General features: G+C 39.4%; 1 protein-coding gene across 1 annotated transcript in view; it reads right to left on the bottom strand.

Moving 5' to 3' along the window:
* Positions 1–7,404, bottom strand: part of pprc1 (PPARG related coactivator 1) — a 38,223-nt gene extending 30,819 nt beyond the window's left edge. Inside the window, exon 1 of the mRNA XM_034185257.1 lies at positions 7,285–7,404. Within this exon, the coding sequence (XP_034041148.1) occupies positions 7,285–7,365 (81 nt within the window). The 5' untranslated portion in view covers positions 7,366–7,404. The remainder of the gene's footprint in view (positions 1–7,284) is intronic.
* Between the last annotated feature and the right edge of the window lie 7,435 nt (positions 7,405–14,839).

The raw sequence follows: 14,839 nt of genomic DNA, 5'->3' as shown, positions 1-14,839 counted from the left end.
CAAAATCTTTTGACCTGAGAAGAGGGACACGTCAGGGGTGCCCGCTGAGTCCAGTACTCTTCATTGAGGCCCTGAGTCGAGGCATCAAGCAGGACAGTGGTATTTCTGGAGTCAAAATGGCGGGCCAAGAACACAAAATTACCCTGTTCGCAGACGACGTTTTGATCTACTTAACAAATCCAAACTTGTCTTTCCCCAAACTGCTATCTTTCCTGGAGGACTTCAGTTCAATATCTGGCTATAAACTTAACATTCCAAAAACACAGATATTAACCTTTAATTACAAGCCCAGTCAAGAAATAGGAACAAGTGTTAAACTGAAATGGGATTTGGAGCAGATGAAGTACCTGGGCATGAACATACCTAAAAAAAACTTGTAAATTCACATGATGTGAACTATAAGCCATTGAGTCATAAAATTAATGAAGATATTAAACAATGGAACATGCTACCAATTTTAAGTTTTTAGTCACGTATTGCTGTAGTTAAGATGAATATTCTGCCCAGACTGCTTTATCTGTTCCAAACTCTCCCAATTGAAATATCTGATAAACAGTTTAATGAATGGGACAAACTAATCTCTAGATTTATCTGGCAGGGGAAAAGACCAAGATTAAAATACAAATATTTACAGCTGGCAAAGGACAAAGGGGGATTAGCTCTACCATGCATGAGGGACTATTATTTATCAGCACAACTCCGGACGTTAGTGTGTTGGTGTAATCCAGACTATAAAGCAAGATGGAAAGAGCTAGAGATGGCTGAGTCTGAAAACTATCCAATTCAGGCAAAGTTAGGCGACAAAAGACTGATAAAAGAGCAGACAGAACAAGGTAATCAATGGATTAATCTTCCGCTGAAACTTTGGCTAAATTGTCTTAATAAGAATGGTTGGCATGAGAAAGCTAGGATTTTAAGATGGTATGCTTATGACTTGGACTTCACTCCTAATAAACTAGATGCAACATATAAAAGTTGGGCCGGTCTAGGCTTAGGAGCTTATTGTATGTTGTATGATAAAGAAATTTTGAGGGAATTTCAATCAGTAAGGGAGCCATATCAACTAAGTAATTCAGATTTTTACAGGTTCCTCCAAATGCGTCATCATCTACAAAAAACTTTGCCTAGAAATGATATTTTTGAAACTCCAATACTTAGAATTTTTATTAAGGCATATCGCACAGACTCAAATTTTAAACTAATCTCGAAATTATACAAGGACATATAGGCAGCCAAGGATTTAAATACATCATATATTAAACAAAAATGGGAAAGGGAATCAAAGGTGGTGATTTCTGATGTTACTTGGTCTAAATATTGTGCATTTCAATGGAAAATATCCAGCTCTAATGTTTGGAGATGTTTTGGTTGGAAAAGCTTGTGTAGATATTTTATCACTCCAGCACAAACCAAATATTATTCAAGCTCCTCCAATTGTTGGAGAAACTGCGGAGCCGAAAGTGCAAAACACTTACATTTGTTTTGGCCATGTCCACTAGTCAACAGCTTTTGGATTTGTATTCATTCTGAAATGGAAAAAATTCTGGGTCTGAAGTTCCCTTTTAATTGGGACGAACCTCTTTTTGGACTTTTACATTCAGTGGACTCAGACAAAGAAACCAGATGTCTATACAGCATGTTAAGTATGGCAGCCCATACAGCAATCACCAAAAAGTGGATGAGCTCCCATGCTCCATCTTTAGAGGACTGGCACAGGATTGTTTACGGACTATTCACAATGGAACGAATTACATTTTCCAGGAGATTACAATCGGACAAATTGGAAGAGGTTTGGAGCAAATGGAGGAGTTACATTTCTGCCAGGCATCCTGAATTTGTATGACACTCTGTATTGAATGTTGTTTTTTTAAGTACACCCCTGCATGTTCTTTGCTCTATGTTCTAAATTTTTTTGTGTGTGGGTATCTCTGTAAAAATATTTTGTTAAACTTTAAAAAAAAAAAAAAAAAAAAAAAATTCTGCTCAGCTCTCGGATTCAAACTGTCAGTTTGTCGAGCATGGATTTTTAAAAATTAACCGAATTGGTGCTGAAAATGTGTGTTAAAAAGTTAGCCACTTCACTGTCCCGAGGCTGTAAAATGGCAGCTCAGCGTGCAGCCTAGGACGAGAAGCAGCAGAGATTCTGTCCGCTGAAAGGGGAAAAGTCTTCATTAAAATCCTGTGCGTGAGCGTCAGTGACGATACATTTATTTTACAGTTGAAAGGCTTCGTGTTTCGAAGAAGTTCAAAGTTTGCGCAGCTGTTTGAGAGGAAGAAAAAGAGACAGAGAGAGAGAGAGAAAGTGAGAGAGTGAATGAGAGAAAGAGACAGACAGAGAGGGAGAGAGAGGCAGAGAGAGCTGTCTTTTCTCCAAGTCTATGAAATCAAGGCTATAAAAAAAATAAAATAAATAAAAGTACTTGATTCTTTCACCAAAACATCAAATCTAGGCTCTCATCTTAGATACACCTTCTGGCAAATTGTAGCTCAACTTTCAGGTCTCCTTTTTAAGAAAATCCTCATATAAACTCAACAATAATGATAATAATATTAAAGCAAACAGAGCTCTGGTATCGGATCAGAAAAGTATTGGTATCGGCAGATATCCAAATTCAGGTATTGGGATCGGATCGGATCGGAAGTGAAAAATTGTGGATCGTGCATCCCTAATTCAAATGTTCATTTTAATGTTACCAAGCAATGTGAATACTTTAGGCCTCATTCGAAAAACCAATGGATCTGATTTATGAAGTGCTCATTGTATGGTTGTATGTGAAACATTACAAGTGGTTTCCATGTTGGCTTTCTGTTGGCAATCAACCAGTTCAGTAGCTTATTTTGTTGCCAAAACTGCCATACTGAAAATTCTATTGAGGTATGAGGCAATAAATGCAATTACAAAACGAGTCATAGATACTGTACTGCTGGCAAAAATGAGGATACACATACACAAAAATAATAAATACAGCCTCATTTGAAATGCGGCACTTTTATCTCCATCTATCTGTGGCTTCTGCTGGAGTCTTTCAATCAGATGGAACCAAGAGAAACACTTTTGTTTGTTTTTACAATTATATGGCTTTGAGAGCTACACTTTTGAATTAAGGCTTTTTTATTTGTTTTTATGACTAGAAAAAAGAAGAATCCCTTAGGTGGGAGGAATGTAAAAAATTTAAACCTTTGTCTTTGATGCTTCCACCAACGCTTGCCTGTCCTGTCTTTAAGCATCTAGATATACGAGGGCTGTCCATAAAGTATAGGTCCTTTTTATTTTTTTCAAAAACTATATGGATTTCATTCATATGTTTTTACGTCAGACATGCATGAACCCTCGTGCGCATGCGTGAGTTTTTCCACGCCTGTCGGTGACGTCATTCGCCTGTGAGCACTCCTTGTGGGAGGAGTCGTCCAGCCCCTCGTCGGAATTCCTTTGTCTGAGAAGTTGCTGAGAGACTGGCGCTTTGTTTGATCAAAATTTTTTCTAAACCTGTGAGACACATCGAAGTGGACACGGTTCGAAAAATTAAGCTGGTTTTCAGTGAAAATTTTAACGGCTGATGAGAGATTTTGAGGTGACACTGTCGCTTTAAGGACTTCCCACAGTGCGAGACGTCGCGCTGCGCTCTCAGGCAGCGTCGTCAGCCTGTTTCAAGCTGAAAACCTCCACATTTCAGGCTCTATTGATCCAGGACGTCGTGAGAGAACAGAAGTTTCAGAAGAAGTCGGTTTCAGCATTTTATCCGGATATTCCACTGTTAAAGGAGATTTTTTTAATGAAAGACGTGCGGACGGGTCCGCGCGTCGGGACGCAGCCGGCGCGGAGCGGCGGCACAGGAAAAACACCTCCGTGTTGATAACCATTTGTAAAATCCAGGCGGCTTTTGATGGCTTTCAGTGGAGTGAGTATATGAGAAATTGTTTATCAGCTGGACATGTTCCAACTTGTCCTGAAGGCTTCCAACAGAGGTGTTTTTCCTGTGGCGGAGCGTCGCGGCGGCTGCGAGCCGACGCGCGGACCCGTCCGCACGTCTTTCATTAAAAAAAAATCTCCTTTAACAGTGGAATATCCGGATAAAATGCTGAAACCGACTTCTTCTGAAACTTCTCTGTTCTCTCACGACGTCCTGGATCAATAGAACCTGAAATGTGGAGGTTTTCAGCTTGAAACAGGCTGATGACGCTGCCTGAGAGCGCTGTGCGACGTCTCGCACTGTGGGAAGTCCTTAAAGCGACAGTGTCACCTCAAAATCTCTCATCAGCCGTTAAAATTTTCACTGAAAACCAGCTTAATTTTTCGAACCATGTCCACTTCGATGTGTCTCACAGGTTTAGAAAAAATTTTGATCAAACAAAGCGCCAGTCTCTCAGCAACTTCTCAGACAAAGGAATTCCGACGAGGGGCTGGACGACTCCTCCCACAAGGAGTGCTCACAGGCGAATGACGTCACCGACAGGCGTGGAAAAACTCACGCATGCGCACGAGGGTTCAAGCATGTCTGACGTAAAAACATATGAATGAAATCCATATAGTTTTTGAAAAAAATTAAAAGGACCTATACTTTATGGCCAGACCTCGTATGTATCTGATCCCATTTTACAACAGTGTACACTTCACTTCAATAAGGCAGATAAACTGCATCACATCATTAGAAACAGGATGATATGGTGTCGGTTCATATGTAAGGCTGAAATTACCTTTTCAAGTAATTAGTATAAAACACGCGTCATTTGTCATTTAATACTTTAATTATGAAAAATTAATAAAACTAACTTGTTAAACATGATTGGAACCTCAGGCAGCTGGGGAAGAAGTCATCAAAGAAACCCCAAACTTAAGTTAAAATCTAACCCCTAACCAGTGATTCAAATCACTGAAATATGAAATCAGTACCATTAATTAATGGTACTTGCACATGTTGTATGTGCACCTTTATGTTTTAACATGTCAATAAAGATTATCCAATGATATTATTTGTAGTCTCATTTAGAAGAGTGAAATAAATAAAAATTTAAAAAGTCCATTTAACTTTTTAGGGGGGAATTTTTTTTTTTTTAAACCAGCCCTGGCCACTCACTGTAATGTGAAAATAGCAGTCTATCAAATAAACAAAACTAATCACAAAACCACTTTTTTGAGAGGGGGAGGGGTTTGTTGTCATCTGCAAAGGACAAAGTAGGTCAATTTAACCAATTTTTGATGGCATGCCACGAAATAAGCCTCAACTTTGATGTGGTATTTTAAAATGAAACTCAAACCCTCAGAGGGAAGGAAAAGCCACACAGCTGCTGTTTGAGAAGCACAAAAACACAGCAACAGTGGCGTTTTCTTGGAACCTTAAACAGACTTGGAAACCAGAAGAAGCCCCACATTTGTTTACAGAAGGTCTGATTGATTTGTAACACTGGGAACTGTGAAATCGATAAACACTTCAAACTCTCATAAGCTGCAGAAAGCAACACGTGTGTTCTGTAAACACTACTACAGTAACAGACATATTTAAGATTAATAATAATACATTTTATTTGTATTGCACCTTACAGTTCAAAGAAATCTCAAGATTAAGATTAATAGTGCACTGATAGCACTGCATACTTTATGTTTACATGCCTTTACTTACTGACCCACGTGTTGGCGCACACACGCAGTGTGCAGACATATTTGATCCTGGCCTCACTCACCCCGCCCAAAGGGGGGAGCAGTACGGATGTTGCCAGGTCTGCTACTCTAAACGTCTCTGGATTTGTTTACAAAATAAAGTTTGTTGTGTGGGCTTGCTGCTACCTATTTATGAATAATAATGACTGAACTACATACAATAAATCAGTCACTCCCACTTAGTGTCAACACCAGTACACACAGTACTAATACACTGTTATCAAGTCAGTACTCAGACTGCACTGTAGTGCATCTATTTTTTTATTATTTCGGCTTTGGAAGTTAATTTAGTAAAAAAAAGGGTAAAGTTCACATACAATTACAGCTCAGCCACTAGGCATGCCCTACAGTAACCACAAATCACTGGGTTTGATCCTCAGTTTTGTAGATGAGTGGCTGCAACTACTGAGTGTTTTTTTTTTTCATAATCAATGATTAGCCAATTAGTTGTTTGGTCTATAAAAAAATAAAGAGGGAGGGGGGAATTATAGAGAGTCCTTGATAAAGCCCAGAACCAAAAGATATTCAGTTTACTGCCCAATGACAGTAATGCAGCTGATAAAGTAAACCAGATAATATTCACATTTAAGAAGCTGATATCAAAGAATTAGGATTTTTTAATGACTCAAAATGAATAATCGATTGTCAAAATAGGTGTCCATTAATTCAACAGTTGACTGATCGCTGCAGCTCCAGGATCAATGTGTCCTAAAGCAAGACACTGGACCACAAACCATGTGCAAACAGTGTTAAAAAGATGGATGAAAAAAAAAAAAAAAAAAGCAAAATCATTAATGACTACTATAAAAGTAACGAACACATGCAACAATAAAAAGTCCTTAAATTATACCATTTAAAAGGATGGTTACTCTGCGTCTGCTTGCTTTTTTTTAACAAATCTGGCAACACCGTATAGCCCATGTTGCGGTTTAGACTATCGACAAACCAGAGCAAAAACATATATTCATAAACTCCCTAAGTATATTTTGTTAAATAATTAAAAAGTGTAGTTTATAATATGACTCACCAGGACTGGTACGAAGCCAACAAACTATGAAAAGGCCAAAACGTGACAATTTAACCATTACTGGTCAACAACAAAGATTAAGTTTGTTTTTACATTATCTGTTCAATAACGGTTAAAGGGAGCGCAAAGTTAATTACCACCTCGTTTAATGTTGCCACGTGTGAAAGAATGAAATGTAAATGAATGGGTGTTTTTTTTTTCTACGCTGGAAATACTAGCATATAAGTGACGCAAAATTTCCATCATAAAATGAAAACTACTGTCACTTTACACCGGTAGAATCCACAGGGACGGCGTTGACTAATCAACAGTGAGTCACTGTCAAATAAAACTGCCATATTCACGGATTTAACCTCGTGTATTTTAGTGATATACACCACAAAATACCGATTTCGCGTTTGTGAATTTGAAACACCTGCCTAAAGTAATAAAACTTTATGAACCACCTTTTAATGCCGGCGGCACCGCCACTGTATCCACGTGTCACTTTTCCGCACGCAGTGGACAACATGTGCACACAGCGCAGGCGGTGAAATGTTGAAATAAACGACGAACAGTCGGATAAAAGAGCAGCAAATACCATAAATAACCATTTCGTTACCTCGTCTAGTGTGTCGAAAGGGAAAAAATCCATATTGCAAGCAGTTAAAGTGTCCTCGCCTCCTCCCCACGGCGTCGCCATCTTACCAGCATACTTCCCTGTCCGGTCTGCGCGTGCGCATAGACTAATCGCAACACGAGGGCGGCAGAACGGAAGTTCACAGGAAACACGTGACCGTTCTTTCCCGACAAAATGACTCACTAGTCAAGCTGAGAGTTGCTTGGGGATTGAGACTGGGGCATTGTGGGTTGGCAGCATATTTAAAAGTGATTGGAAAACATCCAGATGGGTTGTGTCAGTGTGGTCAGTTGGAAAGTGTTCATCATGTTTTAATGTGCTGTCCTATGTATTCTAGTGATAGGCGGAAATTGTTTAAAGATTTGTCAGATTTTGGATTGACTGTGTTTTCTTTTAGGTCAGTTTTTTTTCTGAGAGCAGTTACTCGCATTTAGTGGACAAAGCTGTGATTAAGTTCCTCCATTCCACCAACCTCTATTTGAGAGTCTAACATGAGATAAAGTATTTACCTATTACCTGTGGGGGGCAGCATTATGCTACGCCAGCGTATAGCCTGCCGGAATCTATTAGAAGAAGAAGAAGAAGAGTTGCTTGGTGATCCTATGCAGATGATCTAATTCATTGCATATTTTTATGTTGTAATCGGCTTGTGATCTAACCTGTTTCTGTTGTCATTTTCCTCCGGTGTTTTCGGGATTTCATTAATAAGGGCTGGAGCTTGGCCCTGCAGCATCTGTTGTCAGCGTAGAGCTTAAAAAAAAATGGTGCACGGGCGGCTCCAGGATTTCTTTGAAAGGTTTCTTCGGATAAAACACAAGAAAAAACTGCCGATACTTTATTCAGAGACCATAAAAATTAGAATAAAAACAGGAAGTTGTTTCCAGTGGTTACCAGGACCCAGAGATTAGCAATGTCATAGGTCTACCTTTATTTTATTGTGCATGCTACAATATGTGAGCATTCACCCTATTGACGTTTCAAATCCCGCAAAACTTCGAAGAGGTTGCCACGCTGCGAGAACTGCATTGAGATGCTCTGATCGGGCTGCACTTTAACCGCTGCACACGGACAACACCATTAACATCGCAACGTAAAACTATTTTTATATTGTGCCTAAAACTCTCGTGAATATATTCTCTGGGTTTATAGACGTTGTTATTGCGTTTGTTTTATGTAAACGTGAGAATCACAGGCTGTATCTCTGTTATTTTCAGTGGGAGCTGCTGTGAGCTACAATCTCTTCCTGATCATGTCGTTCTGGGGGAAAGTGAAGTTTGCTCTTTAACATCTTGATTATTGTTCTTTACAACACTGTCCTCTTTGTTCCAGACAAATATATATAATATGTATGAAATTCGGTTTCCGTTTATTAAATTCCACACAGATTAAACAGCAGACATGGATTATTTGTTATAATTGTTTTAGCGAGTTTTCAGGGTATCATGCAGCAGTCTCTTATTAATGTGATGAAAAGCATAAAAAAAATTACATTTTTGTAGTATAATATTCATTTACAATTGTCATCATGTGGATTCGCTATGTTGTTTGACTGCAGCGACTCTCTGGTGCGCAAGGGATTATGGGATACGTCAATAGGGCGAATAGCCCAAAATAAGAGGTTCACTGGATTTAACTTGTTTCTATCAGAACCCAAAACTGTAGAGCGGAATATGTCAAAGTTTTTATGCAGTTACTCACTGAAATTTTGTGGCTCCACCATTGAAGTTATTGATTCGCTGACTCCATTAATCATTATAAACATGCCTCCCAATCACAGGGAACAAGAAGGCACACCCCATACTCTCACGTGCGCCACTGTCTTAGTAGTGCAGCAGATAAGTGAATATTTACTGAGGGATCCTTCAAATGGTGATGCAAGCACCAAATTTGGCACACATACTCCTTAGACATTACTCTTTTAAAAATGCCGAGTGGCCACATGAACTTTCAATAGGCGGCCAAGAAGGGGTAATTGAAGAATTACACAGGGGTCAAAATTTTAAAATACTCCAATCATATTGAAAGGTATTCCATGTTATTTGTCTGATCATAAAGATTCCAAAAAGATATAGTTTGGACTATCTGTGAATGAATGTTATGGAGTTATGGGGTAAAAACAGCAAAAACACTGAGGAAAGGTCAATTTCAGTTTGTACAGGGGTCAAAAGTTAAAGTTGCTCCAGTTTTGGTAAAAAGTGGTGCAAATTACTGGTTGCGCTAATAGCATTAATAAATTGAATAGTTTTGACTGTGATGTCGGCATCCACTGTATTCTATGACATGTGACATATGCTACCCTGTAACGTGATAACTAAGTATGATACATGATGCAAACTATTCCTTTTTAAAACCATATTCACTCAACTAATAATTTGCATCACTTTTTACCAAAATTGGAGCAACTTTAACTTTTGACCACTGTACAAATTGAAATTGACCTTTGTCACCATTCTTGCTGTTTTTACCCCATAACTCCAGAACATTTATTCACAGATAGTCCAAACTATACTTTTTTGGAATCTTTATGATCAGAGAAATAACATGGAATACCTTTCAATATGACTGGAGCATTTTTAAATTTTGACCCCTGTGTAATTTTTCAATTTTTAAAAAAGTAATGTCTAAGGAGTACATGTGCCAAATTTGGTGCTTGCATCACTATTTGAAGCATTTTTTCAGTTATGCAATGCACTATATCTTATGGCAAGCTAAAAGTGGCTAAATGTCGCTCCAATGAGAGCAGCACTCTGAGCAGTGTGGGCAAACCCATTCACTCAGCGACTCCTGCTGGTAATTTGTACCACTGCATCCAACTGGCTTAGCGTTGGCTTCATCACTTTTATAGTTAAAAATAAGGAGCTATTTATTCACTGAAGCATATTTATTAAAAAAAAATGAGATTATATATAACATAACTACCATATCCAATAGCTGTCATTTCAGACATTTTTGAAAATTAATTTTACCGGGAGTTTTCCAGGGCCCCTTCCCGTTGACTTTACCGCCTTAAAGTTTGTAGAAATATATATACATTAAAGTAAGTTCTTTTGACTTTTCCCTTTTACTTGCGGTGCATGTTGATCTGGCACAAATTTTACACTGGATGACCTTCCTGACACAACACCACATCCAAGGTTGGGTAGGATTACTTTGAAAGAATACATGTGGATTACATGTACGTATGTATGTACATACATTTGGATTACTTGTAATCTGATTACTTTTGGATTACATTTCAAAGTAATCCTACCCAACCTTGGCCACATCATATGGAGAATGGGCACGGGAGGTCTTGAACCAAATGGAAATAAGCACAATAACTGCTTGGCCACCACACTCCTTATTGCCAATAAGGATGAATATTGTCTTTGACATCATCATCACCTTATTTGTATAGTTATTTCTGGTCCAGATTACACATTTCAAAGTGCTTTTATGTTAGCAATTACACATCAGGGGGATAAAAACAAATAAAAAATGCAATAAAACAAATCACACAAACTATAAAATTAGAATACACAGTAAAACATAAGCTATGATAAATTTAAAAAACAGAAAACTCAGCAATCATCAACCAATCCCAGAATTTGATGAGACAGAATAATCTGATAATTAATTTGAGTTGATTTGTATAAATTTCACCAAATAATAAAGAGCTTTTCATGAGTGGGTTAACAACCACCGAAAAGAGTGCATGGTTAAAATGAAGCTTTCTGCCTTGCTGAACCATTTTGTCAAAAAAAAAGTCCCTGCACCAAAACATTTGAAACAATATACGAGGTCTATCAGAAAAGTATCCTACCTTTTTATTTTTTTAAAAAACTATATGGATTTGAATGACGTGTGATTACACCAATCATGCTTGAATCATGCTTGAACCCTCGTGCGCATGCGTGAGTTTTTTCACGCGTGTCGGTGACGTCATTTCCCTGTGGGCAGGCCTTGAGTGAGATGTGGTCCCGCCCTCTCGGCTCTTGTTTCACATGCTGCTCCAGACGGCGTGCGTTGCTTTATCAAAATTTTTTCTGGACCTGTGAGGAATATCCGAGTGGACACTATTCGAGAAATTAAGATGGTTTTCGGTGAAAAGTTTAACAGCTGATGAGAGATTATGGGGTGTTTCTGTGTAAGGACTTCCCACGGAGCAGGACATCGCGCAGCGCTTCCAGGCGCCGTCGTCGGCCTGTTTCGAGCTGAAAACATCCTAATTTAAGGCTTAATTCACCCAGGACGTCGTGAGAGAACAGAAAAGATTCAGAAGAGGCCGGCATGACGACTTTATGCGGACATTCCACTGTTTAAGGACATTTTGTAATGAAAGACGTACGCGCAAATTCGCTGAGTCGTTTCTATGACAACTCGGCAAATCTGTGTGCGCTGCGACAGGAAAAACACCTCCGTGTTGAAAACCATTTGTAAAATTCAGGCGGCTTTTGATGGCTTTCAACAAGTGAGTAACTGAGAAATTGTTTAACAGCTTGGGCATGTTCCAACTTGCCCGTTAAGGTTTCCAACGGAGGTGTTTTTTCTGTCGCGACCCCCCGTGGTCGGGTCCGGCCCGACATGCGACTGCCCGCACGTTCTTTCATTACAAAATGTCCGTTAACAATGGAATGTCCGAATAAACTCCTCATGCCGACTTCTTCTGAAAGTTCTCTGTTCTCTGACGACTTCCTGGGTCAACAGAGCCTGAAATGTGGAAGTTTTCAACTTGAAACGGCGAGACGCTGCCGCCTCGAAGAGCAGATCGCCGTCAGGCACCATGCGCCGTCCTTACAGCGACACTACCAGACCAAAATCTCTCATCAGCCGTTAAAATTTTTACCGAAAACCAGCTGAATTTATCGAATGGTGTCCACTCAGTTGTGCCTTACAGTTTTGAAAAAATTTTGATCAAACAAAGCAGCAGTCTCTGAGCCATTCATAAACAATGAAAAAATCGACGAGAGGGTGGGCCACTCCTCACTCAAAGACTGCCCACAGGCGAATGACGTAACCGACAGGTGTGAAAAAACTCTCACATGCCCATGAGGGTTCAAGCATGTCTGATGTAATCACACGTGATTCAAATCCATATGTTTTTTTTTTAAATAATAAGGTCGGATACTTTTCTAATAAACCTCGTAGTTTCTAATAATTTTGAAGTGTTCTAAGTCATAAACAGTGGTGGGCACAGTTCCGCTAATCTGCTAATTAGCAAAGCTAACTTTTTCGTTAGCAGATGAGCTTTTCAGCTCACTTTGAAAACCATCAGTGGACCAATTAGCTTCCACTAAATTTAGTTCTGCTAGCTTTCAGTCCGCTAACATTTTTTTCTTCTGGTAAACTCAGTAAATTTTAACAATCAAAACGTTTGTAAACCCTAAAATCATACATGTTAGTTCCTGTCTGTTGTGTGTCTGCAACAGAGGCAGTCGGAACAGTCTTTGTGGGAGGTCCCACTCATGATGGTGAAGGAGTACATTGATCTTGAATCCTGCCATTGGAAGAAGGCAAGGGTGGAGCCTACCCCAGTTGTCAGACATGGACCAACTGGTGTGTGTGTGTGTGTGTGTGTGTGTGTGTGTGTGTGTGTGTGTGTGTGTGTGTGTGTGTGTGTGTGTGTGTGTGTGTGTGTGTGTGTGTGTGTGTGTGTGTATCAGAGGTGGTTTCTCTAAAGCCCCTTTCACACCGGGGGTGCTCCCGGTTGCGCCCAGTTGCGCCGTGCATCATGACGACACCAAGTGGAAGCAACTCAGTGCCGAGACGATGCAGCTCGGCGCCACAACAGCGCAAGGGGCGCAAAGGACGAAGCAAGTCGGGCACCGAAAAAATAAACCTATTTAATTTTTTTGGTGTCCTGTGCTCCACGCATTAGTTCCTTGTTCTCTGCTCAAACTCTCACATCACAGTTAAAAAAAAAGGACAAAAAAGGACATAAGTCCTGAGACAGGACATGTCAACATCTCTACATTTGCTTGACGGTTCTCCTAAATCTTTTTTCTCATATGATCTGTGGTTAATGCATTTTCCCGCACATTTTTGCGTGTTCATGCATTAATTAAATTAATGCCAAAGTTCTAAGTGAGTTACTCTCTGCTTCGTTCTTCAGTAAGTGTTTAAAAGTTGTCGCACGTTAATTAACGTCCCCTTTCGCAACACAACATCAAGTATTCATAACTGTAAGTCTATCCGGGCACTTGTAATAATTAGTGGTTGCTGGTGTATTTTATTTATGAAAATTAGTGACGGAGAAACTGAAGCGTTTTGAACCACTGAATCAATATGAAGCAGTTGGTTCAGCATTTCGAAGCTTTTGTTACAATTAGATATGGCGATGTCTGCGGGCCAATCTTTAACATAACATTTGCCTAAAACAATATTGCAATATGTCATCATCAAACAGTCATTTTGATGTCATCAACAGAATTTTTTTAAGACGTTTTTGTTTAAAAACATTAATAATATACTTGTGTTATAATCCCTGAAGGAGTCTTCCCAAGGGATTAATAAAGTTGTAAATAAGGTTCTATCTAAACCAATCTAATGTGATTGTGCCATCATAAAATACTGTATGTAATGGAGATATAAATTGTGAAATGCTTGTGCAGCTAGGGACTGTTACGACCATTTTACATATTTGAATTTACAATAAATAAATTGATAAATTTTATGATGTAAGCCGACAATGAGCTTCCCCTCTTTGACAGACCAGCAGCCATCCACTGGTCTGGAAGTCAGGCCGGTGTTCTGTCATGATGAGCTCATGTAGCGTAAATCGTCAGTTAGTGTGTCTGCTTTATATCCCCATCACACATAGCCGGAATCACGCACAGTGGGTCAAAGTTATGAACTGGTGCACATCTGAAAGGTGTGTTTATTCACTGTCGTCAGCCTGTTTCGAGCTGAAAACCTCTAAATTTAAGCCTCTGTTGACCCAGGACGTCGTGAGAGAACAGAGAACTTTCAGAAGAGGTCGGGATCAGCAGTTTATCCGGACATTCCACTGTTAAAGGAGATTTTTTTAATGAAAGACGTGCGGACGGATTCGCACGTTTGGCAGGCAGCCGGCGCGACGCCACAGGAAAAACACCTCTGTGTTGATAACCATTTGTAAAAACCAGGCGGCTTTTGATGGCTTTCAGTTGAGTGAGTATCTGAGAAACTGTTTAACAGCCGGACATGTTGCCTTAAGGAATAAATAAAAATTAAAATAAATAATTAAAAAACTAATTATAGTAAGTATGATTTTTTTTCTACTTCTCTAAATCTCTCTTTGCATGAATTTATATGTTCAGTTAGCTGTTAGCTGTTTTTCAGTTAGCTTTATATACATTTAACTGTTTTCATAGTGATAAATAAATTTTTAGATTCAGATTGTTGTGTCGACGCGGGTTGAGGAGCGGACCTGCGTCTGACTGAACCCAGTGCTAAATAACCAGAAAGCGGTTCCAAAAACAAAACAGTTTATTTTCCCCTTTTTGTGCAATACTCAGTGTACAACGTAAAAGTGCGTTTGTCTGGCGGAGTGAAGGACGGCGCGCTCTCCAGCGCCCAA

Source organism: Thalassophryne amazonica, chromosome 13 (genome assembly GCF_902500255.1).
Source record: "Thalassophryne amazonica chromosome 13, fThaAma1.1, whole genome shotgun sequence".
NCBI lineage: Eukaryota > Metazoa > Chordata > Actinopteri > Batrachoidiformes > Batrachoididae > Thalassophryne > Thalassophryne amazonica.
The sequence above is the reverse complement of the archived record's forward strand: the minus strand, read 5'-3'. Positions and strand labels throughout refer to the sequence as shown.